The 27,500-nt window shown below is 43.7% G+C and overlaps 1 protein-coding gene across 1 annotated transcript in view; it reads right to left on the reverse strand.

Moving 5' to 3' along the window:
• Positions 1-27,500, reverse strand: part of dym (dymeclin) — a 97,844-nt gene that overhangs the window by 14,873 nt on the left and 55,471 nt on the right. The window contains exons 14-16 of the mRNA XM_080743006.1: positions 27,200-27,299; positions 8,513-8,695; positions 6,515-6,628 (exon numbers count right to left, since the gene is read on the reverse strand). Of these exons, the coding sequence (XP_080599132.1) occupies positions 6,515-6,628; positions 8,513-8,695; positions 27,200-27,299 (397 nt within the window). The remainder of the gene's footprint in view (positions 1-6,514; positions 6,629-8,512; positions 8,696-27,199; positions 27,300-27,500) is intronic.

Genomic DNA, 27,500 nt, shown 5'->3' on the forward strand with positions numbered 1-27,500 from the left:
CTTACATCTGTGAACAGTACATCGTCTAGTCTCAAAGACCACTATAGAATTCACACCAGAGAGAAACCTTGCTGCTGTGACCAGTGTGGGAAAAAAATAATGTCTGGCCGTTAACGACAATTAAACTCCATAATTATGCACTTAAATCACATTTGCATGTAAAAGCTTTAGAACAATCAATGACAAAGTTACCCGTGAAATTACGGACATAGCAATTGTCCATGTGATTTGTTTTATATTCACACCGGAGAGAAACTTAATTACTTAATTGCTATTATTGATTAGTCTTCTTTTTTGTTATTTGTGTATTATGGCCTTTATGTTAACACCAGAAAATGTGTTGAAAATGTGATAGATCTTTACACATCTGACCCATAACATTATTAGCAATTCACATGATGAACAGGTGGAACCCAAAGACCATCACGATCTCTGTAAGTCACAGACTGAGTAAGTCTCCAGATAAACTCACACACATCATTCTAGCCTAGATGTGATTGTACATTTGTGCTGTTTACATTTTTGTCTCATAAATTATTATACTTGAACCTTGAACCAAACTAACCTGACATGATTTAACATAGGTGAATCCACTAAGCCTACTAGGTTTTATACTGTGTGATGTGGTGGACATTTCTGTAGATTACGAGTTGAGTGGGCAATATCCATGTCTAGGCCACATATATTGTTATGGTAATATGCTACTACTTAGAAACTGGCACCAATTGGTCATTATCAATTGAATAGGCTGATAAATATATCACCCCAAATTAATGCTCTATTTCCCCTAGAGCAGCTACATAGTCTCAAATAGATAAAATAAATGATAATTGTCTGTTCTGTGAAAGATAAGAGTATGTTGTAACTGTCTGTCCAATGGCAGCTGTGAGTTAGGCCATGTTTTGTGTTCCTTTAACTTAACTCTTTGAATTAGCTTGGCTCTCTTTTTAACTCATGAATGCAAAAGCAGTCTTCTAAAGTAACCATAACAATGAATTTGCCTATTAAATAATGTTAAACCCCAAAGTAATAAAACACCTAGCTTCAACTCAAAATAGTAACCTTGGCTTAATGTCTAGTGAACAAATGGACTCTTTAGCTACAAGAAAAGGCACACAATAACTCCACACAACTGAGTTTTATATATAAATAAATATTTATAGAAAATGTAAACAGCATTTAGGTTCAAAGCTTGGACTGTGAAAATACCCCTCTTCCTTCAGGAATAATATCACAACACTTTAAGTGCAAACTAAAAAATATATAATCTTCCCACAGTTCATATTAGAATAATAAACACCAATTAGATGTCTCCCTTTGAGTCACTTAATGACAATTATAATAATTTGTGGGCCTACACACTCACACACAGTCCCTAAAAGCCAGCAAAATGAACTACTACCTAAGTTAACCTTAACTTGTGTCAGACTTGAATTCAAATGCAAGAGCAGCTTTATATAAATGTAGTAGTAGTAGTAGTACTAGTAGTAGTAGTAGTAGTGTTATGAGAGGGAAGGTGATGTTTGTTCAGACTAGCAGGGACTTAGGTGGGACAGTTAACAAAGCATTATCCAGTTTCTGTCTATTGCTGATCCCTCCCCCCACCACCACCCTGATTGGTCCATCAGAGTCATTGTGAGTATTTAACATAGCTCTGTTTTAGCTCCATGACACAGTCATGACACAGTTCCATGTGTGCAAGTTCCTGAGGCTGAACTCTCTTCTGGACTAAAGGTGAAGTATAAATAGATAGATAGATAGATAGATAGATAGATAGTAGGTTGATGCACCAATTGATGCAGGTTAGAGTTGTCCTATCTAAAAAAGAAGGTAACATTTGAATTCCCCATCAAAAAATACATACAATAGACATCCAATTTGTTTTTGAGATGGATAGGGTACAATTGGCAATTATAAAATACCAATTGATGCAGGTTAGAGTTGTCCTATCCCAAAAAGAAGGTACTATTTGAATTCTCCATCAAAAAATACATAAAATAGATATCCAATTAGTTTTTTAGATGGATAGGGTACAATTGGCAATTATAAAATACCAATTGATGCAGGTTAGAGTTGTCCTATGCAAAAAAGAAGGTAATATTTGAATTCTCCATTAAAAAATACATACAATAGACATCCAATTAGTTTTTTAGATGGATAGGGTACAATTGGCAATTATAAAATACCAATTGATGCAGGTTAGAGTTGTCCAATGCAAAAAAGAAGGTCATATTTGAATTCTCCATCAAAAAATACATACAATAGACACCTTTTTTTTTTTTGTCCTTTTTTTCGCGGCCTCGTCCATGGACGCGTCCACGGCCGGCCGTTTGCGTCCACGGCCGCGGCCTCGTCCACGGCCTCGTCCACGGCCGCGTCCCCGGCCGTCTGCGTCCACGGCCGCGTCCACGGCCGCATCCACGGCCGGGCCGGTCGGCCGTTTGCGTCCGCGGACGCGACCTTGCGTCCACGGCCGTTTTTTTCGCGGCTGCGTCCATGGACGCGTCCGTGGACGCGTCCATGGACGTGGACGCGGCGGCCAGTGGCTCTTGCTGACATACACACACACACAGACCCACACAGCCACGTATAGGGAGCCTGTGCTTCACACAGCTCCAAAAACACAATTAAATAGTTAATCGCAAATTATTTGAGTGACAATTAATCGTCATGTAAAATGTCATAATCGTGACAGCCCTAACTGTTATTATTAAGTGTTCATTTTGTCGACTAAAATTACGACGAAAAATATTCATCCACTACCTTTTTTTCACTGAATCAAATGGGCCAATAAGGGTCCATTTGGTTCCATTTGTACACTTTCAGAGTTGGCCACTTGATTGGGTTTTAGACTGGATTTTAGACAGTTTATAAAAGCTCCTGTGGACAGTGTTGAAAGTGAGCAGCACTTGCGCTATAGTATACGTTCGTCCAATGTGATTGTGACGTACATGTCAAATACATTTACATAAACCAGTCATTAGGTGGGGATCCTCTGGAGCAGTGGTTCTCAAAGTGGATTTCAGGGACTCTCTAGGTTCCTTTATGGGTGTCTAAATTGACATGTCTGTAACTTTGACAGTGACGGGTTCATTTGGTTCCATTTGTACACTGTCAGAGTTAAGGGGAGACCTTAAAATGTCAAAGTTTGAGAACCACTGCACTGGAGGACCCCTGGCAGTCCCCGGACCCCACTTTGAGAACCACCGTCGTTGGGATGAGTCAAATGCAGAGCACAAATCTCCACCCGAGGGGGTAATAAAGTTGACCTTTAGCTTGTTATGGACTCTGGATCCACTCGTGTGGAATATTAACTTCAATATGCAATTGAAAAGGTAGCCAAATATAAGCATAATATTTAATCCTTAGTCTTAGCAAATAGCTAAGTTCCGAGTTCTGATCGTAACGTGTGATTCTATGAAAGTTACTGACATAATTCTGTGTAGTCCTCTCCTTTCTAGAGCCCAACCGATGTGGGCCCGATGCCGGACAGCACTGATTACCAATGTTATGACGGACAAGCGACCTCGCCCTTAGGGATGTGGACATCAGGGTTCTCCATATATGGGCATGAAAGGGATTTGTTCCCTTGGCATCAAAGGGATCTCTCTAACAGGGCATCACTAATATTGATGACATCAGGGAACTCCATACATGGGCATGAAAGGGATTCTGTTAGTGTCACATCACAGCGAAGCCAGAGCGTGATGTCAGAGCGGCAAACCCATTCTGGAGGAGTGGTTCCCTTGACATCACAGTGACATCAGAGCATGATGTCAGAGCGGCAAACCCATAGACCGTAAAAATGTGTACACGTCTACATGGACGTGGACAAGCTGTGACGTTTCTCATAGTGAACAATAATTTATATATACATACGTGCGTGCGCGCACACGCACACACACACACGCACACGCACACGCACACACACACACACACACACACACACACACACACACACACACACACATGCAAGTAAGTTTGGCCTTGGAACAATTTGTTTTCCCAAGTGACATCAAGATGGTGGACAATAGAGGTCTTCGGACCTGCCCGAGATCCGAAATTACCCGCGATCCGAACCGCCCCGTGCCGGGTAACAGGGCCGTTTTCGAGCTTTTACCGCGGGGCGGGCCGGGGCCGGGGCCGTCTGCCCCGGTTCCCCGGGTATCTCCTGTTACCCGAGTGGAGCCGAGACAGGCCGAGATTGAAGTGAAAGCGAACGCAACAACTGCACCAAATAGATAACGCCACACGATGGCACTAAAGATGCAGCATGTAATCTGTTGCATTGGTTGTGAGAACTGAGAAGTATAACTCACTCAGTCACAACAACACTGACTGTATCAGTTGGATTGTTATTATTATCAAAGATATTAACGTAACGTTTTGGTTAACGGTTTACAATGGAGTTGTCATTGCGTGTTGTCATGCTCTGCAGAGCAAAATGGACAATCAAAGCAGAAAGATATAATGAACAACACATGCGACAGAAAACGATAGCATTAGCATTGGCTAGCCAAAGAAGAAGGAATAAAAACATGGATTTATTTGTATTTACAAACTGTCCGCATTGACTTACTGGTCTGGGAAAAGATCATCTTTTGGCGAGAGGCACAGCGCCGCTGACAGCAACAGCAGCACCGTGGCGACGTTAGGTAAGAAATATGTCTGATACAACTCTTAATATAATAACGTTGGCATTCTTTCATTTCGGGGCGACAGGTTCGGGTCTCGGATCTCCCGTTCTGCTCGGGTTTCGGATCCAATTTTTCTAATAACAGGCGGGGCCGTTCGGATCGGATCCATCACGTCTCGGGGCTGATCGGGTAACGGTTCTCAAATTCCAAATGATAGACGGGGCCATATGGGTCCGGGTCCATTTCCCCCGGGTCCTTTTGGGTTCGGGTAGCTCAAATTGGACCCGTGAAGACCTCTAGTGGACATACAATAATGAATAGCTATGAACATTAATAAATAAAGGTGTGTGTGGGGTATGGCTGCATACCGATAGAACTGTAATCAAATGGAAGAGGTGCAGATAGAAATGCAATAATTGGAGACAAACAGTCATACTCCCTTTCAAACAGATATGCAGTAAATCTGAAAGGCTCTTTCAAAGACTAGGAGCTCAAGGTCTCTACTGGTGATATGGAGACTGGAGAGACACCTCGATCGTACACCAAGAGCATAAATGAAGGGAGACAAACGCCTTGCAGCCGCCCGTCCGCCACGTATTGAAACATGAACCACGTGTTGAAACAGGCAATTAAAGAGAGGAGAGGAGCGGAGAGAGAGAGACCACTGATTAATGGAGGGATCACCGGGACGGCGAGCCGTCCCGCCAGGAGGGCGGTGGGTGGGGTGTAACGACTCGAGGCGCGCTGGCAGATTTATGCCCCCCCTCCTCCCAGGTCACTGTGTGTGCCGCCCGGTGACAAAGTGCCCCCCGCCTCCCTATCTCCTTGAAATGTCATTACTACACGTGAACACGCCAAACGGCAGCGGCGGCGGAGCCCGCACTGAAGACCTGGCGTTAATGATAATGAGGCTCTGGCGCCGGCCGTCTTTTTGTCTCTGTCTCCTTCTATACTCTGTTCTACGGCAGTGGTTCTCGACCTTCTCAGGCCGTGAAACCGCCCCGAAATAATCATCTCTGAACACCCTGACAAGCATTTGGGCATTGTAGGAGTTGAGGCATTACATTTAGTTAGTTCCACAGATGCATATTGTGAAAATAGCAGATCTACAAGCTCAAACGCGAGGCGTTGTGAGCTTGTAGATCGGCTATTTTCTAGTACTGTCTGTTAGTCTTGCCATGTGACCTCCGGTTGCTAGGGGGGGCCAGAGAAAAATGTTTTATTTTATTTTATTTGTATTTATTCTTATCCCACGAATCTTTAACCCATTTTTCACCCAGTGCCAATTGCCTAAGCTGTAATCCTGGGCACTACTCTCCCTCTGCCAACCTAGGGAGGGCCCTGAACTGAGCTCATGCTTCCTCCAGTGCATGAGGAGTGAGCAGGCTGCTTCTTATCACCTGACAGGGGGGAACTTCCCTGGTTGGACGTAGCGCGTGGAAGGAACACATTATTCCAACCAGTTGCTTTCCCCTCCATCAGGCGCCCCGGCTGGCCAGGGGGAGACATTATAGAGACCAGGATTACTGCATGTTTTTGTGAGGGTACTACTACTTACCCTAGGAGACACGGGGAGAACATGCAAACTCCACGCAGAAAGGCCCTTTCGCCGACCCCCCCCCAGGCGCTGATGACGCGGAGGAGAGAACATGCCCCCAGCGCGAACCCAGGACTTTCTAGCTGTGAAGCAACAGCGCTACCGACTGCAACATTTTGACAGGCTGAGGTCGAGACGCTTCCTCTTTCGTCATTGGACTAATCTACGTGTAATGTAAGCGCAGCGCTTCAGGCTGAGTACCGGTGAACGAATCATTGGAAACCAATAGTTTTTTAGTGAACAGAAACCAAAAATGATTGGAGTCAGTGAAAGGGTTTACTTTGAGTCTGTCTTTGGGCAGTGCTTGGGCTCCTTTCATGATGACCTCCTGAACCCTCTCCACCGACAGGTCACTTCCTGCTTGCTCCAGACGCTGGCTGAAGAAGCCAATCACCTGAGGGGACACACAAGAGGAAACATCCAATCACATTGCAGAACCTCAGGAGCAAAAAAAAGAAATAATAATAAAAAAATCAGATGGAGGTCCAAATACATATCAATTTGGGGGTCCATGACACAAAGAAGTTTGAGAACCCCTGGTCTAATGTATGTACGCACACAAGTCTACCATTTATGCATAAAGTTTTCAAATGTATGAAATGTATAAAAAAAAGTTTTAAAATAGCGGATCTACAAGCACACAATGTGTTGCATTATGATTCGCATTACGATTATTATTATCGAGACCCAAAAGAGAAATTAGACGCAAAATTGGACCCAAACTAGTGAAAACATCGGATCTACAAGCTCACAACGTGTCGCTTTGCGCCGCGTTGTCAGCTTGTAGATCGGCTATTTGCACTACTTCTTAAACATTTGTTTTCTAACTTATGGAATTTAGCTTTTTTGGGGAATGTTTTTTGAAATAATAATAATTAAAAACAAAATGTAAGGAAACCAAAAATTAAGGGACCCATAAAAACGTGTCCACGACCCACAAATGGGTCCAAATCCAGTGTTTTCCACCAGTGTGAGTGTGTAGTGTACGCCAGCGCTGCAGCTCTGACAGCTTAAGTACCGGTTGATGAATTAATCACCTCCCGGTGTCCCCCAGGCCCCGTGTCAAATATTCATTGAGAGTGTATGCTCATGTCTTATAGGAGGAGGGGGGAGAAGAAGAGCCGTCAATCACAGCCGCCTGACTTATAGAGTCTTAAAGAGCGCCCTGGAGACAGGGAGGAGAGGAAACCAGTTGGCTTCCGTATACCCCTAGCTGGTGTGTGTCTGTCTGTGTGTGTGTGTGTGTGTGTGTGTGTGTGTGTGTGTGTGTGTGTGGGGTTGTGTGTGGTTGTGAGCTCCAAATGTCCCCACAAGTATAGTAGAATTTTAGAAATAGACATTCTTGTGTGAGGACAATTTCCCTGTTCTTCAGACGAGAAATGCATTGTTTTTGTAAAAGAAAAAATGTATAAAGATGATGTGTTTTTCCATTGTATCAAGTACTGATGTTGTAAGTTGACGTCGGGGGGGTTAAGCATTTATAGGTTAGGGGGGTTAGGGTTGACATTATGCCTGATGTACAGTATACATAGCTGGCTTAATGCTATGGGCTACAAAATGGCAACTATGCCTACTGTAACAGTAGGCATCCTAAAATGTGAATGTCCTCAAAAGTATAGTCATACCAGTGTGTGTGTGTGTGTGTGTGTGTGTGTGTGTGTGTGTGTGTGTGTGTGTGTGTGTGTGCGTGCGTGCGTGTGTGTGCGTGTGTGTGTGCGTGCGTGTGTGTGCGTGTGTGAGAGCTCTGCCATAGGCTGCCTATCTGTTATCCATAGGTATGTGGGAAGACTGCGATGCAGCGTACTGTGCATCAGTTAAAGCCGCCCCCCTCAGCATGCATCAGTTAAAACTTCCCCCTTAGGCTATGTTCTGAAAGCCTCCCTGCTCTGGAAAGCAGTGACGCTTTTCCACTGCATGCCAACGACTCAAAAACACTTCATTTTGGTGTCGAGCTGGAGCTTTAAGGGAAAGGAATATCAAGGTAAGTAAGTAATACCGATTCCGATAGACATAACTTGCGCGTCGTGTCGGTGGATACCGAGTACCGATCCGATAGCAGTGTGTAGTTTAACTTAAGAAGAATCTAGGACTCAAAGTGGGGTCCAGAGACTCTCTGGGTTCCTTGAGGGGGTTCCAAAGAGTTATGGGGGTCCTTGAAATTAAAAAAGTTTGAGAACAACGGATCTAGGAATAAATACAACATACACATTATTTTGTATGTTACATTCCAAGACCAACATTCAAATGTAACTTGTAAGGAATGAGTTAACAGGCCTACCGTGTCCAGGTTCTGCATGATGTCCTGGAAGGAGGGGTGCGTCCTGAACTGCTCAAACAGCTCTCTCTTGTAGAGCAGGGCGTACACCAGGTTGGGGTTGTGGTGCAGGGAGTTGGACAGGCAGGAGTTGATGATCTCCAGCATCATGCGGATCACCTCCTCGATCACATTCAGGTCCTGGGCCTGTGGGGGAGTAAGAGGTACAAGGATCCGTTAACACCAATCAAATTTAGGCCTGAACGCAAATCTGTGTCACTTTAGATTTGAACCACTTCAACCATTATTGTATGCTTTAACTGTTAATAAATAGCAGATCTACAAGCTCACAGCGTAAACATTTGTGCAAGTCTTTAAATGCTTTTGACCCGATTCTATCAATGTCTTCTAAATCCTTCTTCTAAATCAGTGGTAATCAAACTTTTTCATGTCAAGGACCCCCAAAATGACATGTATTTGGCCGCAGACCCGGCACGTGCTATGAGCTTGTAGATCTGCTATTTTTGAACAGCCAAAGTATAACAAATAAAGTTGTTACCAAGTGAATGCAAAACAGCGAAATACAGCTGCCATTTGTTTCAAAAGTTTATCCCTAATAGTTCTGTAAGAGTTTTCACTAAGTTGCAATGTAACACCGGTTCCGTTTGCACATTTCTTTATTCCCATTTAATTATACACGCATTGTTGTTTTGATAATTAATTTTCCATTTTTGCTTTGGCAATGTAAACGTTAGTTTTCCCATGCCAATGAAGCGAGAGGGGGGGGGAGAGAAGACGGGACCTGACATGTTCAGTCAAGTCAAACGATTAAAGTGACTTTATCCAAACAGATTTAGTCGGAAAGAGCTCTTGGCAAAGCAGCAAAGGACAATCGTAATAAATCAATGACAAAAGGAAAACAACACAGATGTCGAAATGTTACTGTACAGAGTTAATGCTCAACGCTTCCTGGCATGTTATGAGCCTGTCCCACTGACACAGTACGTGTACGTACATATGTACGTACGTATTTACACCTTGTGAGCTTGTAGATTGGCCATTTTCGCTATTCGTTGTATGACAACGTACATGGTCTCCAAACTGTCCAAAACTGTTACTTTTCAGGATTCAAATTCAAAAACAGCAAACATACATGAAATCATGGGTTGCATTTGTAGTCCTACTGCGGCCATGTTGAGGACCAACACAGGTGTTCTGATTGGCGGTGTTGTAGGACTACAAATGCAACCCATGGATACATAGGTACATATGCGGATGCTTTTTTCCCCCTCTCTCCTTTTTCTTTGCCTTTTCTGCCTTTTAATGATAGAATAAAGTAGAACGGCAGGAAATCGAAAGAGAGAGATTGGGAGTGACACGCGGGAATGTGTTTTTTTTGCAGGTCTTTCAGTCCGAGTGTAAGCCACTGGGTTAATAAGCACCATTGGTCCGACCAGTTTAACATTCACCAGGTTAGCATTCACCAGCATCGGCAGGTTAGCATTTCACCAGGTTAGCATTCACCAGCGTCAGTTTTATATATATGCCCATATATGGAGACCTTAACCTGGTTGCCTTTTTGATACACTCTGACTGAAAGACCTGGAAAAAACACTCTCTCAGTGACACGCAGCAAAGGTCGTAGGGATCGGGATTCAAACCCACGACATGCACACTTGGTGCCCGGACCGCTATGCCAGCCGTCCGGGCCACGGAAGCTCTTCTAGACAGATCGCCTCATGTGGTAAAAGATATACAGTATATGAAGAGAAGTATAGGAGCAGGTCAGGATGGGCGATCATATGGAAGCAGGGGAACGGTTGGTCTAAAAGGCCCTGCATGAACAAGACGGGGAGACAGAGGGAGGGAGAACGGGGGTGTGGGAGCCAGGCGGGGCTACTCTGGCACGGCTTAATGAGATTAGCTGCAGCAGAAGAAGAAAAAAAATCAAACCCAAGTTTGAAGTGAGCGGTGGTGTGTGTGTGTGTGTGTGTGTGTGTGTGTGTGTGCGTGTGCGTGTGCGTGTGCGTGTGCACGTGCGTGCGTGCGTGCGTGCGCGTGTGTGTTGCTCACCCAGGTGTGTGTGTGTGTGTGTGTGTGTGTGTGTGTGTGTGTGTGTGTGTGTGTGTGTGTGTGCACCCGTGTGTGTGAGAGTGTGAGCCATACTTGCTCACTCAGGCCAACACTGCTATTGCAGTTGATGCTCAGGGCAGACTAGACTCAACAGCACCTCTCTGGTCACACACGGTACTCAGGCTACATACACCAGAGGCTACATACAGACAGACAGACAGACAGACACACACACACACGGATACACACACGGCCACGCTATGGAGACAGTCGCTATGGAGAAGGTCGCAGTCGTTCAGAAATCGTGTTTGTTCTAAACTGGTCCACCTAGCTCTCATAGACTCCAATTTTCCCTCTACTTCCTTCTCCCATCTCTCCTCTATACCAGTGGTTCTCAACCTGTGGGTCGAGACCCCCAAGGGGGTCCCCAAATTATTGCAACACTTTTTTTCAAGCAACAGCAAACCAACACAAAGGTTAAGTGTATAGCACATTTCTAAAGAGACAATTTAAGGACTTTATATTAAACGTTATTATTATTAAACATTGGCCAAATTGTAAAATATTAGAGGCAGAAATTGTGTTGCGAGGCGTTGTGAGCATGTAGATCTGCCATTTTCACAATAGAACCGTGTTATACAAAATATAATGCCTAAACTCTTAGGGGCCTTTTCCACCAAAAGAACCGTAGTTCAAGAACCAGTGCCGTTCAACTTTCTTGGAAGCTTGGTTCGTTCTTGCAAACTGGCCGCGAACCGGCTTGGGTTTCCACCAGATTGAACCAGAGGAACCAAGGATTTTGTGGTTCCCGTTCCGAATCAACTTCTACGGTTCGGAACCAACTCGGCTCTCGTGAAAAAGCTCACCTCTGAGATTCTCCCACTCATAGGCGGTAGAAAGAACCCAAACCGGTTCTTTGCCGGTCAAAAAGCGCCCTTGGTGCTGGTCAGGGTGGGGGGGTCCCCAGTTAAAATATGATTATTTTGGGTCGGCCTGAAAAGGTTGAGAACCACTGCTCTATACAGCCTCCCCTTCTTCTTTCCCTCCTTGTTGCAGCTCTCCCTGCGAGCCCCCTGTCATTGTGCAGTGTGTAGTGTAGTGTTGTGTAGTGTTGTGTAGTGTTGTGTTGCATGCTCATGACATCACAGACACTGGTGTCTCCTCCGCACCCAGACACCGTCGCACACGCCTGGGACCAGACACACATCATTAACTGCAATGATCCTCCCTCGTCTGACTTGTTTCACAATTTGCATAAACATTGCAGACAGACCCTGTGTGTGTGTGTGTGTGTGTGTGTGTGTGTGTGTGTGTGTGTGTGTGTGTGTGTGTGTGTGTGTGTGTGTGTGTGTGTGTGTGTGTGTGTGTGTGTGCGCGCGTGCGTGTGCGCGCGTGCGTGCGTGCGTGTGTGAGTCAAAGCAGTGGTTCAAGGACCCTCAAATTAACATGTATTCGGCTGCAGACCCCAATCTAAAGAATATTTCGTTCCGGGGACCGCCCATACAAGATTTTGTTAAAATGTTTATATAAAACATCTTAAAGTAACCGATGTACTGTATATATCTTTAAAGTGGTTATACTTATTTTTGATGATATATTAACTTGTTTTGCTGGGGACCCCCTGGAACCCCCCCCCCCCCCCCCCCCCCCAAGTTCCCCGGACCCCACTTTGAGACACCACTGTCATAAAGCATAAATAGACTGTCAGCTTATGAGATGGGTTTGTCCCGATGAGCCTTCATCATGGGGTATAGGCTGCTGCAACAGTGGTTTGTAGACAGACAGACATGCACTTGGAAAATGAGACAGGAAGGCATGAATGTTCATGTGCTGGACAATACCCACTCACATCACTGCAGACTACATCATCATCATATTGACACACACACACATGCTATTTGTACACACGCTCTCTTACACACACACACACACACACACACACACACACACACACACACACACACACACACACACACACACACACACACACACACACACACACACACACACACACACACAGGCTTATGGGGACAGACATGTAAATCCCTGTAAAGCAGGAGCTAGCATCATTAAACCAACAGCTTAGTGAGTAGCGACACTGTCCCACTGCCACACAATGTCCCACTGTGATTGATTGATTGATTGACTGATTGAATGTTTTATTAGACAGAAATGTAAAACAGCATGAGTACAGTCAAAACACTTAGTCTAAAAGGATTACACCAAAAAATTCCTAGAACTGTCCCACTCACACAGAGATAGAGAGATCGAGAGAGAGAGAGAGTGATGGATATACAGTAGACAGGGGTGCTGTGATCGATCAGCCACCGATTTAACAGGATCAGTTGGTTATGACATGAGTTGTTTTTACATACTAGAAGTTCGGGCAGCTACGTGGCCCTCACACCTACAGTACGTCGCACTGCCGATGCAACTGATAGGCCCATATATGGAGATCTCTGTATTATTGCGACCGTAGGTCACAGTTTAGTTGCGACCGTAGGTCAAACGGTCACAGCTTGTCCATATGTATCTCTGTCTATAACACCTGACAGTGTTTGTCGCTCTGACATCATGCTCTGACATCACTGTGATGTCAGGGGAACCACTCTTAACATAACGGGTTTGCTGCTCTGACATCACGCTCTGGCTTCACTGTGATGTCACACTAACAGAATCCCTTTTATGCCCATATACAGTATGAAGTTCCCTGATGCCATCAATATTAAGCCCATATCTAACAGGACTTCATATGGGAATGCCCATATATGGAAGCCACATCGGCCACATACCACACTAACTGGCAGGTTCTACAGACAGGGATCTCCATGTATGGGCATACAAGGGTATGATGTCAGATGTCATAGACATCATAGGGCTTTCAGATAACGAATAACTGAGTAAGCATGTTTGGGCTCTCACAGAATATCTCCATATACAGTACATGGATCTCCATATATGGGTACCAGGGGTCTCCGTATATGGGTAACTGGTCCGATATACATCACTGGCCAGATGGCCAAGAATTGGCACAACCTCGAGGTCGCATGTCGCCCTGAGGCGTCTTAGGGCATTCACGAATAGTGATTTTTAGTATTCGAATTATTCGACCTCAAAGTATTCGAATAGTCGAATATTCGACAGGACCGGACAAACTGGCAAATATTAAGTAAGCAAGAGGCAAACATTGTGAAAATAGCAGATCTACATGCTCACAACGCCGTTGTGAGCATGTAGATCTGCTATTTCCACAATATTTATCTGCGGAACAGAGTCACATTAAATGTAATACCTACAATTCCAAGTGCTTGTCAGGGTTCTCATGACTTCCTATCTAGCCAAGCTTTATAAACCATGAAGAAATATATATATTTAAAGACAAAACAATAAAAAAAAGTGAATATTCGACTTCGGTGAACAACGTCGAATAGTGACTTTGATATTCGAATATTCGAATATTTGGTGAATGCCCTACGTCTTACTAGTCATATATGCTATAGATACAGAGTCTGTATCCAATATCCATCAGTCCATGTCCCTGGAAGAAAGAGCATGGTCTAAAATCTCTAGAGACGTCTCAGACCATAGAGCACGCACACCCCAGAAGAGAGAGGGATGAGGCAGACACAGACAGGAGAGAGAAAGAAAGAGCGAGGGAATTGTGGAGACAGAGACGGAGAGAGGAATCCATAATGAAGAGAGAGAGAGAGAGAGAGAGAGAGAGAGAGAGAGAGAGAGAGAGGGAGAGAGAGGGAGAGAGAGAGCTCTGCTCAGCTGCAGTCACTGTCTGGCCTGCCTTTTGGGAGGAATTAAATAGGTCATTGTCTGACCTGCATTATGGCACCATGACCATTTCATAATCACACCACTTTTGTAGTGCACTGCACACACAGCCTGGCCCCTTGTTACCACGCACGCACGCACACACGCACACACGCACACACACACACACACACACACACACACACACACACACACACACACACACACACACACACACACACACACACACACAGAAGCAGACACCTACAACAGGGCCTATATGCAGTGTTTGCTGCCCAAACAAAAGCTATAGCATTGCAGTCAGACTGTCTGTCTTTCTGGCAAAGACAATGATGGGCCAACACTAGAGCTGTCCCCTCATAGTTCAACAATCAATTCATCAGTTAGCCAGTCTAGTCTTTTTGTTTTTTGACCGGTGCTAACCTCTCCTACATCTGACTTTGTCTGTATGTATGTATGTATGCATGTCCGTCCCACACTCATTGGCCACTCATAAAAGCACCGCTCACATCACACTGGGTGTGATTCTTTGTTTAGTTTTGGCTATGGGTATAGCTTTTTAATTCTGCCAGTCTACAGGCCAAGAGACAGCATTCATTTTGATCAAATAGGGCGTTCATTTAAGGAAAAACACAAAAAGTTAGAATATGGAGGGTTTCTGCCTGACAGCAATGAGATATATATAATGTTTACAACATGTTGGAGACATGAATTATTCTAATAGTAAGGGGATTTTATAAGACCTTGGGCTAAAAACGGACCCACAAAACGATGGTTTAGTGATGAATCATCACTTTTCACCGTTTTGTAGGGGCCATTTGTAGCCCACGGAATGTGTTTCGTGCAAAACAAATGCTTGCAATGGATTCAGCATCATGAAAAACCCCTAGTTTGACCCTCACATGCTACTTGAAGCATATTTATTTTTTGTAATTTTTCTTGTATAGTAAAGTTAATGGGACACAAACACAAATAATTTTTTTTATGAGGTTTCCCCCGGGAGTTACACACCTTTAGAAACACATTGGTGAAGACATTTCTTGGTAACGATTTACTTTGCAGATTTTCTTATGTTCCCCTTACTATAAATGACATTGACAATACTACATGCCCAAATAGGGATGCCAGGGTTAATGTCGTTAAGAATGCGCTGCCTATGAGGACGACGAGGCAACAGCGGCAACAAGGAAACAAACAGGGGGGGCGGCGGGTTTTAAAAAAAAATAGAAAAAGGTGTCTGGAAACTAATTGAAGTTGTGGCTGTGCTGTGGTGACTGACTGAGCGCTGGAAAGGCCAGGAGGACACAGCAGGGCTGTCCTAATTGCTGCCTGTCTGGACACACAGACAGCCATTAGGACCCCCCGTGCACCTGCTGCCCGTGGTGACAGCCAGGGGCTACGTGACAATCACAGAGGGGGAGGGGGTGGGGGGAGGCACAAATGTTCGCTTAAAAAAAAAAACAAAAAAAAAAAAAAAGATATATATATATATATATTCAAAGATTTGCACACATTTTCAAGATTTTTCAAAAATAGCAGATCTACAAGCTCACTTATGAGCTTATATATATGGCTGTCACAATTATTACATAATCGTATAATCGCAATTATTTGACATAATCGCAATTATTTTGTCATAATCGTCACAATCGTGAATGTTGAGAAATGTTCATACGTTTTCAGAGATAGTGGAAATAGCCGATCTACAAGCTCACAATGCATCGCATCGCGACGCGTTGTGAGCTTGTAGATCGGCTATTTCCACTATCAATGTTATTTTTTAAGAGGTAAGTTGTCAAATGTGTCAGTAATGTCTTTGCAAATTTAGGTTATATGTCATATCTGCACATATCTGTGCAACTTCAAAGCCTAAAAGCCAAACAGAAATGTAATTATCAACGACAAAAACACAATTAAATCGTTAATCGCAATTATTTGAGTGACAATTAATCGTCATGTAAAATGTCATATCGTGACAGCCCTACTTATATCCGCTATTTTTCAATAGCTCAAGAATAAGTGGTGGAAGAAACATTTTTTTTACTCAAGTAAAAAAATGCCACAATAAGAATACATCTTGTTTTACTAGGAAAAGAAAGGAATTCACCATTTGAGTCGAGTACATTTCAGTGGAGTAAAAGTGCAAAGATATCGCCGTCAGAACATAATTACAGCACCAAAGTAAAAGCACGTAAATGTGTCAAGCTTTTCTTTTGAAAATAGCATAAGATCGTCTATTTTTAAGTACCCAAAGTACAGGGCCTATGTAGGGAGGGAAAAGTAAAAGTACCACTAAATTGTAGTTGAGCAGAATGTACGTTTTTTTTTTTACTTTCCACCAGTGTTGGTCAAACAAGACAGCAGAAGGATCGTCTACAAAGATGCAGACAAGACAGATGAGCACTGCTTACAGGTAAACCGACATGGAGTCAGTTATGGTCGATTAGAAAAGAAAGACAGACAGTCAATTAGCCACAGGCTGCCAGAGGCTGCAGGCAGTGGTGTAAAGTAACTAAAGTACATTTACTCAAGTACTGCATTTAAGTACAACTGTTTGGTATTCCTTTTACTTTAGTACTTCCAATTTATATATTGAACTCCACTAAAATTATTTGAAAACTTTATTTACTTTTTAGATTGTAATTATAATTAAAAGACATGATACATTACCTATTACCTATATACACTTCGGCCCTATATACAAAATAGCCGATCTACAAGCTCAAAATGCATCGCGTCGCATTGTGAGCTTGTAGATCGGCTATTTTCAAAAGACTTATAAAAACGTGTCAAATGGGACATTCCGCATAACGAGTACTTTGTACCTTTGGTACATTAAGTACATTTCGACGCCAAGAGAGGGAATGCGCGTGACACCATCATCATAGCCGGAAGTTATGTGGGAACGCCTACTGAGTGGCAAAGAACTACCTTCTGGCTGTGACAGCCCATACATCCAAACAGAAAAGTCCTATCTATTGCATTTAACAACAGTAAACTCACTTTGCCACTCACTTTATGCATTTGCATACCCTCTATGCTGTTGTACTCAAGTACATTTAGAATACTGACTTTTACTTGTAACACAGTGGTTCTCAACCTGTGGGGTCCCAAAATTATTTTGGGGGTCCCCAAAAGATGTAACCTGACTTTCGCCAGAGGGTGACAGCATTGCGTTGCATTGCTTACCATCTGGGCTCGCTCCGGCATAACCGATGTAAGGGGCGGGCCATATTTTCAAATTCTATAGCAGGTGATTGGATATGGACGTCTCTCTGTCACAGTCTGGGAGTGCCAACTCCAACCACTCATATTGGCCTGTCTGCATGACGTTGCACCCAGAATCTGCCTCCTGGGTTTCCACGTGGTCTGCAATCAGACTCTATTGGCTCAGAGCCGCTCAGAGCCCGCCCATAGCTGCCGCTGATTGGTCCGGCCCGGGACTTTACGAGTGTTATCAACTCTGCCGGACCGAGCCCAGATGGTAAAGCAATGCAACGCAATGCTGCCACCATCTGGCGAAAGTCAGGTTACAAAAGATGATAAATGTGCAACATTGTTTACTCAGTCAACAGTAAACAAACCAACATAAAGTGTAAGTGTATAGAGGGTATCTGCACCTTTCTAAATCTAATCTAATCTAAATCTAAGGACTTTTTAATACCTCTAAAATGACAAATTAAACATTGGCCAAATTGTCAAATATCAGCGGCAGAAATTAGGCGTTGTGAGCATGTAGATCTGCTATTTTTAACAATATAACCGTGAGTGTAACGCCTCAACTCTTAGTGCTCAGTCAGGGTGGAGGTCCCCAGTTAGAATATGATTATTTTGGGGGTCGCGGCCTGGAAAGGCTGAGGACCACTGATGTAACAGAGTGTTTCTACATTGCAGCATTGATACTTTTACTTAAATAAAATACTTTTTCCACCAGTGTCCAGTCCTCCCTAAACAGCAGTCAGAGCCAGGCGGCTGCAGGGAGACTACAGTCTCTATAAACAGCAGGGAGCAGCCAGTCAATAAGCCAGACAGTGACTCATCATCTGATCTGCATGCAGCTGTCTGTCTGCCCCATGCACAATGACTGGCACACTTACGCACGCACGCGCACAGAAAGAGAGACGTCTACCCACAGGACTGTGCCAATTTTACGACATAGACATTCAGAGCAATTAGTTTTTTTTTTTTTTTTACATCTACAGTATTCAGCCTTTGTGTTTTCAATTTCAGTTTAATATTAATTTGTTTGTTTTTTTAATGGGTTTGCTACATTTGCTACATCAGCTCGTGGCTCTTTTCTTTATTTTTTGTAATAGGGATAGTTCAACCCACATCTTTTTCTATATATATATATATATATATATATATATATATATATATATATATCTTTTTTTTTTTTATATATCTTTTTTTTTTTTTTTTTTTTATCGATTTCTCACCCCATGGAGAACTGAATTCATGGATATTGTTTTGTTTTTGTCACATTCATATGCCACTAATTTGAGAAGACTCTTAGGGAACAAAGGAGGCACTTTGTGTCTCCATAGGGAACCACTGCTGGTCATCAAATTATTGGCTTAGGAATGCAACGAAAACTAAAAAAAAAAAATCCATTAATTCAAGTGAGTAATCGAATGGAAAATAAAACTTTTGGGTGTACTATCCTTTAATACATTAATCCAAGGAGTCGAAATTGATTGTAATGACTTATGGGTCAAGAATTATAGGACAAGAGGTAAGGAGACCTGTTATAGCGCCACCATGAGGCCGATTTGAAAACGTTGGGGTGGGTGGAGTGTCTTCCTTCGTCTACTGAGTGTGCATGAAAAGGTTGACAAGATTAGCTGTGCACAGGAAGACAGACAGACAGACAGACAGACGGATATAACAAAATCTACCGAAAACAACGCAATGGACCATGGCTAAGCTCCGCAAAGCACACTTTTATAGTTCATAATAAATCTTGTTTTGAAAGCAGAACCTACTTTACATGCATATTTGATGAAACTTCATAATAGTATCATTTCTGCCGATATTAAAAATCAGTGGTGAGAGTTCTGTCCAGAATGCATGCATGTTTTATCCTCCAACTGGCGACGGCACACATTTTCCAATACTGAACAAACACGTCATTATGACAAATTAGATAGGGCTTAGGTGGTTCAAAAGGCAGATCAAGGAGAACATTTTTCGGGGGAAACTGGTGACTTACTCATCGTAAAAAAAATGTTTTACGATGAGAAAATGTGCAAAACAAGTACAGAGTAAGACACAAGATAATCTACATCATCATCTGTCGGGTGGAAACCACATAATCCAAAACTACTTTTCAGGATGCAAAATTCAAGAGCAGCAAAACTACAAGCATAAAACATGTTGCTTCACATAACATTTTGAGCTTGTAGATCTGCTACTTTTGCTGCTTTCGTGTGACGCGGTAGTATGATCAAGTAGGCCGTTAATTCATGAAAAAACAAACACCCAAAAAAGCTAAAATACGGAAACAAGAGGTTTCTGCCGCCGACAGCAGTGATACATAGCATACAGGCATAGAGGATGACACATGGCTGTGTGTTTACATGGTCCTTCACCAAAGGAAATGTCTCCGAGGCCTTAATGCATCCACTCTGCCTGTTAAATACAAATCACACACAGTGACTCAACCAACACACATAAACACACTGGGAGGGTGGTCCAATGTGCTTCTGGCTGTGTGTGTGTGTGTGTGTGTGTGTGTGTGTGTGTGTGTGTGTGTGTGTGTGTGTGTGTGTGTGTGCGTTCAGTCTTGTCTCAGAGATGTGCAACAGTAAACAGACTAGACTACCACTGCTACTTTTGCCTGGGAGACTACACACATACACACACACACATACACACACACACACACACACGTGCACACACACACGTGCACACACACACACACACACACACACACACACACACACACACACACACACACACACACAATTCAATTTCAATTCAAAGGGCTTTATTGGCATGAGAAAACATACGTTTACATTGCCAACACACACACACGTTTGTATTACGATACATCAATATTTTATGGAGGCAATTCTGTGATGAATGCCATTTCTTGTTTTGTTTTGTCATTTAAGCCATTAAAACCAGGAAAGAATCCTTCTTTGCGCTGGATATTCAAAAATAGTAGATGTACAAGCTCAGTTTCTGCTATTTTTTAATCTAAATGAAGTCTAAATGTCTAATCTTAAACATACAACCCTAACATGAATGTCTTCCTAATTTCAAGATCAACTGCAAGTCCCAACTCACAATGTCTGTTTCTCATGTTCTACTATACTTGTTGGCTACATTTGGCACCCACAAGCATAGTAATACAAGTGTGCATACACACACACACACACACACACACACACACACACACACACACACACACACACACACACACACACACACACACACACACACACACACACACACACACACACACACACACACACACACACACACACACACACACACACGCACGCACACACGCACACACACGTCGCTGCACATTTCCCGTGTGCCAGTTTAAACAAAACCATGTGACCTCTGACTGTGGAGGCCAACAAGGCAGATGGAGGTCTGGGTGGGGGTTGGGGCGGGCCCCAGCCTGCCCCCCCCCCTCCCTGGGTCCCCAGAGACCCCAGAGCCAGTCATTCTCAGCCTCTATTAATTCCAACCAAGGACCCCCAGTTTGACATCATCGCTGTCGGGGCAAAAATTATTTGCCCCACTTAGACAAATTTTCAAAAATAGCAGATCTACAAGCTCGCAGCGCGGCACTCGGTGCCGCGCTGTGAGCTTGTATATCTGCTATTTTTCACTATTTAAAGCAGTAGTGTAGTAGTATTAGTGTGACCTACTTGGTCACACTACAGCTTCACAAAAATCAAACCTCGGTTCGAAGTGGAGCGGTGAATTTGAGCAGCTGTACCCTATGTGAGTGAGTGAGTGAGTGTAAACTGTGCCTGTGAGTGAGTGGTGAGTGTGCCTGGCCTGCACAAAACAGCGCCCCTCCTTTAACTAGTGTGTTGTGTGTGGCCACTCAAGGTATTGCCCAGGCTACGGACAGGGCCAGCCAGCCACCCAGCCAGCCAGCCAGCCAGCCAGCCACATACCCACGGATATACCTGTTCATTGGGAGCGCTTTCACCGCTCCAAAAAGCATCAAAAGTAGCAGATCTGCAAGCTCGAAACACGGCGCGGAACGCGGCGCAAAACGCGGCGCGAAACGCATTCGGTTTAATTTTACACACTCAATAGTTACATTATTGTTGAACATCTGCATTACTACTTAAATAATTTTTAGACTGTATGTTCTCAACGTTTGCCTGTTATCTCTCCTATGGCGCCAACATCGATACAGCATGGAATTGTGACGAAATCGTATCCAACGATATCAAAATATTCTACGTTTTCGTCAAACGGTGATCCATGGCTCAAATGACCAATAAATAATGGACCTTGATATGAAAAAGGTTGAGAACCACTGACTGACATGAGCGTTGGCTCTTGTCTGGAGTCTGACACCATAACCAGAAACAACAGCACTAACACTCACACTACCACCACACCCAATGTACACAAACAAACAAACACTCACACCACCACCACCACCACCACCACACAATATACACAAACAGAAGAGAGTCTGTGTGTTGTTTCACACACAAACACTCACACTACCACACACAAACACACACAAACGAACTCTCTCACAGCGCCACCGAGGTCTGTGTGTTTCACACATAAACACACAGACAGATTAGAAAGGCTACAGTGTCACTTTAAGGCTGCAGACCATTCTGTTTAACCAACAAAATATACAGTATGTCCCTTAATCCGGTGCAGTGTTCATTTCGTCGACTAAAAACTATGACGAAAGATGTTCATTGACTTTTTTCACTGACGAAAACTAAATAAATGCAAAGCTATGATGACTAATTTACCAAGACTAAATATATTGACAAATTTGTCGACAAAAAAAAAAAAAAATTAAAGAGAGAGACTAGTGGAGAAGAGATCCTATGGAACTAAAATTAGAGTTCTCAAATTCGGCCTGAACCCGACCATACCCGAACCCGACCCGACATTTAGGGTAGGGTAGGGCCAAAAATGTATGCTAATTAGTCGGGCCAGGTAGGGCCTCGGGCTCAATGAAAAATAAAATATATATTTTTATTATTTTATTACTCAAATTCTTCCCAAACCCGACCATACGCGACCCGACCCGATGTTTTCAGGCCGGGTAGGGCCTAAAATGTATGCTAAATAGTCGGCCCGGGCCAGGCCGGGCCGGGCCGGGCCTCGGGCCAGCCCAGTTAGGACCGGGCCTTCATTTTCAGGCCCGTTGATAACTCTAGCTAAACTACATTTTATGTTTGGTTGCGCTCGGGTGTTGCGCTCTGAAAATATTAGATCTACAAACTCACAATGTGTGTAGACCAGCTATATTCAGCAAGCAACCAAGTGTTTGGGTCCCCGGGAGACATAAAATGTGTATTTTCTGGGTCTCCAACTAGCCCAGGAACCCCTAGATTAGTTTGATTAACTGTGTCACCCATAGCCTTTATAACTGTCTTTTTTGTTTAGTCCATGTGTACACAGTTTAGGGCTGTCACCATTACTTGACGATTAATTGTCACACAAATCATTACAATTAATGATTTAATCGTGTTTTTGGCATTTAACATTGGAACATAATTAAAATGTACATTTGGGTTTGGCTTTTAGGCCTCGTAAAAAGAAGGTATAGATATTTTATAATTGTATATATTTATTTTATAAATATTTATATACCTTAAGTGAATAGTGTCAATGGCAGATCTACAAGCTCAAAACTTGTCGATCTGCTATTGCCACCATTTGTGAAACTCCAACATATTCAGAAATCTGACAGTGACATCAAAGAAAAGGACCCGCACATTGCCAGGGAAAAGATATGCTCTTTATTCAACGTTTCTGTCGCTAAGACCTTCATCAGGACGGATTGTCCATTTCTTTGATGTCAGAGATTCTCCTTCTGAATATATCATCGTTGTCGGGTGAAAACCTTGTATGTCCAAACCCGTTCGTTTTGCATTTATCATTTTAAAAATGATTTAAACTAGTGATTTAAACAGACGATCTACAGACGATCTACAAGCACACAACGCCTCGCACCGCGAGGCGTTGTGTGCTTGTAGATCTGCTGTTTTCAATACCTTTGTGCGACGGCCTTGTATGATGAAGCAGGGCTTTACTTGGTGAAAAAGCGTACACATTTGAAACTTGGAGATACGAGGTTTCTGCCCGACAGTGACGATATGCTCTTTTTGTTCTACGCACCCTTTTTCTAAAAATGTAATAAAATGAAACTCTCAACATCGAAATGACGATGACGATTATGCAAAAACTAATTGCGATAATCTCGTATTGCAATTAGACGATGATGTAAGAGTTATGACAGGCCTATACACGGTGTTGCGTAGCCAGACGAGGGGAGACGTCCACCTAGACGTCTACTGGTCTGGCTGTACGCCACACTACGCTGTGTGGACATGTCAACAGAGGACCCAAAGGGAGAGGAGAGTCCCAACAACAAACACTATAGGAATAATGACGTGTGTGTGTGTGTGTGTGTATTTAACATTTTACAGCCCCGTGATGGTCGCCTCCTATCACGGGGCTGTAATTAGTAACATGCTCTCTAAAACCGATTCCTTCCTGGAGTGGTCGGGTTTGGAAGCAAAAGATGCTAAATGTGCAGTTTTTTATGAGAGGCGGAGTGGGGGAAACCGCTGGTACCATTCAAACACAGATACAGTACCTGCATTTACAATTAACAATAAACCCATAACAGTCTATTCACGCCATGAAACATACACATACCTGGGTCACAAGTTTAATGTGGCAGGCGAATGGAAAGAGCAGGTCGATGAAATCATCTCTGAATACTCCAGCAGACTTGATTTAATTCATGCATCGCCCCTGCCTCTTATCATGAAGCTGGAGGCTGTCCGCGTATTGGCATTGGCCAAAGTACAACACCTATTCTCCAATGTACATGTCCCACGGAAATCACTATGCGATTTGACCGATAAAACTGTACATCTAGTGAGGCAGTGGACTGGCCTAAACACACACACAACACGTGACATTATATTTCACAGTAAAGGCGAGGGTGGTCTGGGTGTTCCCAATTTCGAATGGGTTTATATTGCTACACGGCTCTCCCATCTGTTGAATATGCTGAACAGTGATGACCAGTATGTGAGAATGCTTGCTCGTTCTTCTCTATTCTTGGACCTAAAAAGACGCAAGGTCCCTCTGGCCCGTGGCTCGGACTCTGACTTCCTTGGTTTTAAGAGAAAACCGAATGGAAAACTGGACAGTCGCTCCCCTGGCTTTGGTGTGTGGTCAGACTGGCCGGACCTAAATGACTTGTGCTGCTGGGCTGATGTTACCCTTGAGTGGGTAGGGTCTAACTCTGAGGTGGTGGCTGCCTCAGAGAATGTTATATCTGACCCCAGTATCTCTGTGAGAGCAACTATGACTGTGTGTGGAACAGAACACCATCTTCCACTGATTAATGCCCGAGGTCGCCTCCTGTGGGCACAACAGCAAAGACAGAGGCAGCACTGGACTCAGTTGAGATTGCAAGGGAAGACTGCATGTCTCCCTGATGCAGACCATTCTGTCTCTCACTCTGTGTTCAAAAATGTTGCCATAGATGAGTGCATCGTTGTCTTTACTTTGAAAGCAAGATTACAGGTTTTACCAACTAAACTTAATCTCTCCATCTGGTTTCCAGGTAACCATGCTCCTCACTGTATTCTTCATGGCAATGAGCAAATAGCCGAAACCATGTCCCACATCTTAAATGGTTGCCATGTATACAGGGGCCTCTACATATGCAGGCACGACAGAATTGTTGATTTGATATCAAAAGATATCTCTTCTATTTTTAGGTCCTCCATCATGCTGTATAAGCACACTGCTGTGAAGCCGAGCATGTTTAACCTGTGTAATGATGATTCTGTGTTCTCAAATATTACAGCTAACACTCCTGATGTCTTTGTTGTAAATGAAACCCTTAGGGAGGTGTTTATTCTCGAGGTCGGCTGCACTTTTGACTACAGCTTGGAAGAAGCCTTTCTAACCAAAGTGCTGAAATATCAACAGCTAGTGCAGACCATCTCACAGCTAGGCTATAGATGTAAACTTTTAGTTTTTATCTTTGGCAGCCTAGGGCATGTGCACAAGTTGGTTGTGAGGGGCTTACAAATGGCAGGCCTCTCCAAAAGGAGGGCCAAACAGTTAGCAAGGTTTTGCTCAGTGTCAGCCATTATAGGAAGCCGCTCAATTTGGAGGAGGCGTTGCTTCCTTTACCCATGACTTATGTCCGCTGTCTGACAAGTATTGAATGTAACAATGATTAGCCGTTTAGGCTCTTTGTAACAGGCTGTTCTTTCATATTATCTGACTGCACTGTCATTGTTTATGACCTTTGTATGAGGTTTCCTTGTACTTCTGTTTATGTGGTCATAAATAAACATTTCAAATGTGTGTGTGTGTTTGTGTGTGTGCGCGCGTGCGTCTGGGTGTCGGGGCGTCTCAGCAGTTGTTGCACGGTTGAAGGCTGATTCGCACGCACGCACGGACGCACACACACACACACACTCAGACACACAGTCTCCCAACACCTTAGGCCATTTGTGGGAAACCTTTAATGTTTGACCTTCCCCCTTCCCCCAAAATTGTGTGTGGATTTACACACACACACACACACACACACACACACACACACACGCTGAGGATCATGCAAATGTAATGTGACAGGCAGACAGAGAGGTCTAGACAGACATGCTGTACACTCCTGGAGGAGCGGCAGTGGCGTCAGTTCGGCAAAAGCTAAGGTATGGCAACATGACTGGTGTCATGTTGCCATACCTTAGCACAGTGTTTCTCAACCTTTTTTCTGCATGGACACACTTTTCATGTCCCAAGAATCCATGGGCACACGAACATAATACGGGGGTGTAAATATTGTCACTGTCGGGAAAACCTTGTATCTCCAAGTTTCAAATTTGTACTTTTCTTCGCAAAGTAAAGCCCTGCTTCATCATCTATCTACAAGCACACAACGAGGCGTTGTGTGCTTGTAGATCGGCTGTTTTCACTAGTTTAAATCATTTTTAAAATGATAAATACAATACTGGCTTTCAAGCAGTTTCAAGGGGCACACTTGACCATTCTCAGGGGCACACCAAAAGTCCCCAGGCACAGTGGTTGAGAAACACTGCCTTAGCAACAGGCATGATGAATTCATTTTAAGAAGTACATTTTATTTTTTTCCCCTGTAGCCAAGGTATGGCAGCCGCCATACCCTGCCATACCCAATTGTTACGCCTCTGAGGAGCAGGTGTGTGAATCAGGGTCAAACAAAAGACTGTACAAAAAAAAAAAAGCTCCGGGTAATTGAACAGAACACTGCCACTCTGTCCAACGATATCCCCTACTACAGTACATATGATATGCATCCGTTTGCATACTTCTGCTGAACGCAGTTCAGTATGTACAGTACTACCGTTTCCTCACAGAAGAACATACTCGTCTATCTAAGCATGCACTACTGTTTCCTATTAAAAGCACACGATGTGCTGCATAAATGGCTGGGTTCTGGGTGTGTGTGTGTGTGTGTGTGTGTGTGTGTGCGCGCGTCTGTGTGTGTGTGTGTGTGTGTGTGTGTGTGTGTGTGTGTGTGTGTGTGTGTGTGTGTGTGTGTGTGTGTGTGTGTGTGTGTGTGTGTGTGTGCGTGTGCGTGTGCGTGCACGTGTGGGTGTTCCTCACATAGTCCGGCAGGGCGGTGTTGTCTCCCTGTCTTCCTCTCAGTGATTGCGTGGCCTGCTCCAGCACCTTGTTGTGCTTCTTGGACAGCAGAGCAAATAAACTGTGGACAGACAGACAGACACAGTAAGTCAAGACGGATGGACAGAGAGACAGACAGACAGACAGACAGACAGACAGACAGACAGACAGACAGACAGGAGTGTGAGAGGAGACAGGAGCAGCATGTCTTATCAGGGTGGGGGTCCCCAAAGCATTTTGGGAGGGGGGGTCACCAGATGCGCCGAAATAAAAGCCTGGGTTT

This window comes from Nannobrachium achirus (assembly GCF_963921795.1).
Source record: "Nannobrachium achirus genome assembly, chromosome: 15".
Classification (NCBI taxonomy): Eukaryota; Metazoa; Chordata; class Actinopteri; order Myctophiformes; family Myctophidae; genus Nannobrachium; species Nannobrachium achirus.